The sequence below is a fragment of the Suricata suricatta genome, chromosome 11 (assembly GCF_006229205.1).
Source record: "Suricata suricatta isolate VVHF042 chromosome 11, meerkat_22Aug2017_6uvM2_HiC, whole genome shotgun sequence".
Lineage (NCBI taxonomy): Eukaryota > Metazoa > Chordata > Mammalia > Carnivora > Herpestidae > Suricata > Suricata suricatta.
This window is the reverse complement of record NC_043710.1, coordinates 1218110-1220455: the sequence shown is the minus strand read 5'-3', so window position 1 is coordinate 1220455 and position 2346 is coordinate 1218110. Positions and strand designations below refer to the sequence as shown.

At 67.9% G+C, this 2346-nt stretch overlaps 1 protein-coding gene across 1 annotated transcript in view; it reads left to right on the top strand.

Moving 5' to 3' along the window:
- The first annotated feature begins 123 nt into the window (after positions 1-123).
- CTSD (cathepsin D) overlaps positions 124-2346 on the top strand; it is a 9026-nt gene continuing 6803 nt past the window's right edge. Inside the window, exons 1-2 of the mRNA XM_029957470.1 lie at positions 124-291; positions 2101-2260. Of these exons, the coding sequence (XP_029813330.1) occupies positions 224-291; positions 2101-2260 (228 nt within the window). The 5' untranslated portion in view covers positions 124-223. The remainder of the gene's footprint in view (positions 292-2100; positions 2261-2346) is intronic.

Here is a 2346-nt window from a genome sequence, read left to right as displayed (position 1 = left end):
GAGCTAGCCGGCCGTCGTGCGCGTCCCCGAGCGCCGTGCGCGGGTCCGGCGGGGGCTTGCCGGGATCGCCCCGCCCAGACCCCGCCCCGCGCACGCCGGCGGAGACCCGCGTGACCGGTCCGGGTGCAAACAGTCCGGTCAGCTGACTTTGCCGAGTGCGCCGTCATCCAGGCTATAAGCGCTCGACCTGCCGGCGCTCCGGTCCGAACCGGCCGCCGCCACCATGCAGCCCCCCAGCATGCTGCTGCTCATTCTCGGCCTACTGGCCGCGCCCGCCGCCGCGCTCGTCAGGTGAGGCCCCGCGACCGCTCCGTGCACCCCTCCCCCTCCGTGCACCCCTCCACCTCCTTGCACCCCTCCCCCGTGCGCCCTCCCGCGCCCCCCGTGCCCCCGGTGCCCTCCGTACGCCCCGCGCTCTGAAATGCGGCCGTACCGCCCCCGCGGCCTCCTGCAGGGCCTCACCCAGGGTCCCCCGCCAACCCCGCGACCCTTCTCTACCGCCGTGGAGTCTGCCTTGGGGAGGACAGGGGCGGCAGGAGGGAGGGATGGCGGAGACCCAAGGCGACCGAGCCTCCCCAGGACAGGTGGGGCCGCGGTACCTGTGTTCAGGGCCCACCTGTGTGGAAGTCAGGAGACGCGGGTGTACCTGGGCAGGTCATTTCCCCGCTTCCCACTGCCCCCCCCCCCCGCCCCGTTGCGAGCTGTGAACTGGGCGTGGTCACGTTTGGTGTGGGCCTTGGGCTCTTACCCAGGAGACCTGGACGCTGGGAGGGAGACCTCTAAGGAGAGGGTCGGCGGGAGTGGCACAAGCTGGCACCGGGTTCAGGGCTCTCCACCTGCACCCTCTGACCTAGCGAGGACCACGCCTTCCTCGGGTCTCTAGGGACCTGCCCCCCGCCCCAGGCTGAGGATGGCGCCTTTACCCCCCACCCCCACTCTTTTGAGGCAGCTGGAGTCCCTGGCTTGGGGAGGGGTGCGGTGGTCCAGCCCCTCTGCTTCTGCACCCGTCCTTGCCCCTGGGGCCTGGGAAGGCATCCTTCCTACTCAGCTGTGGGCCTTCTGCCCGTGGGCAGGTGGGTGAGGTCACCTGGCCGTGGGAGCTGGCTGGGTGCCTAGTGGGGCTCAGTCTTGCCAAAGGGCTGCACCGTGGGCTGTGGCCTGGGGGTGCGTAGCCCCAAACGGAGGCTGCCCGGACACTACCCACAGGCCTCCTCTGTAGGGACGTGTGGCTGTGGGGGACTGAACCTGGGCTGCATGGGGCTGCCCTGAACTAGCCCCTCACACCTCCTCCCGGTCCTCTGGGACTGCCTGGCTCGTTTTGCTGGGTTACTGGAGGGCGTGCCCTGCCCCCTGCCCGGGCAAGAACCTTGGGCTTTTGAGCCTACCAGGCCTTAGGTAAGAGTCCCCTCTTCCTGAAGCACACCCTTGGCTTGCTGGGAAGGGCCAGCCATGACCTTGAACTCCCAGATCCCCAGGGCTGGAAAGCCCACTCATCCAGGTGTGTGAGTTTGCTCAGGTCTGCTTTCCGGCGCCACCTCTGCCCCATCAAAGGAGCCGAGGGTCCAGGCTGGGGAAGGACCTCCTGCAGGGTGGAACACGGACACCTGACCTCAACCCCCAGCTCTTTCTGCCCCGGGGAGACTGCCGGGCCCGGAGGCCGGGCTTGCTGCGGGGGAGCCCTGGGGCATCTCTGAGGAAGGCGGACCAGGAGCAGGACCCCCAGCATTCCAGTGCGGTCCTTGCCCTTCTGGGGGTGCCGTGGTGGGGCCCCCACATGAGGGATGGCCAAGGAGGGCTTCTTAGAGGTGGCAGCCTGGATTCCCATCTGATGGCCAGGAGACAGCCAACCAGAGGCCACACGGGGAGTGGGGACCGTCTCTGCATGGGGTCTGTGGAGAGCAGCAGATCAGAGAGCCGGTGGACGGGTCACCTGTGACACCGATCCCCTAACAGACTCCCCGGGCCACTGTCCCAGAAGAGACCAGAGCAGACGCAAAGTGGGGACGGTGATGGGGGCGGTGCTTGCGGAGCCCTGGCAGCTGAAGGTGCAAAGCGGTCCGGGGTGGGGGCGGGCCCTGACGAGCCTCCTCCTCTTGACAGGATCCCGCTGCACAAGTTCACATCTGTCCGCCGGACCATGTCAGAGTTGGGGGGCCCCGTGGAGGATCTGATTGCCAAGGGCCCCATCTCAAAGTACTCGCAGGGGGTGCCCGCTGTGACGGGGGGACCCATTCCCGAGGTGCTTAAGAACTACCTGGACGTGAGTACGGGGGTCTCTGCTTGGGGGGAGGGGCGGGTTGGCAGCAAACACTGATTTGACAGGAACTGATAAGCCAGCGCGAAATG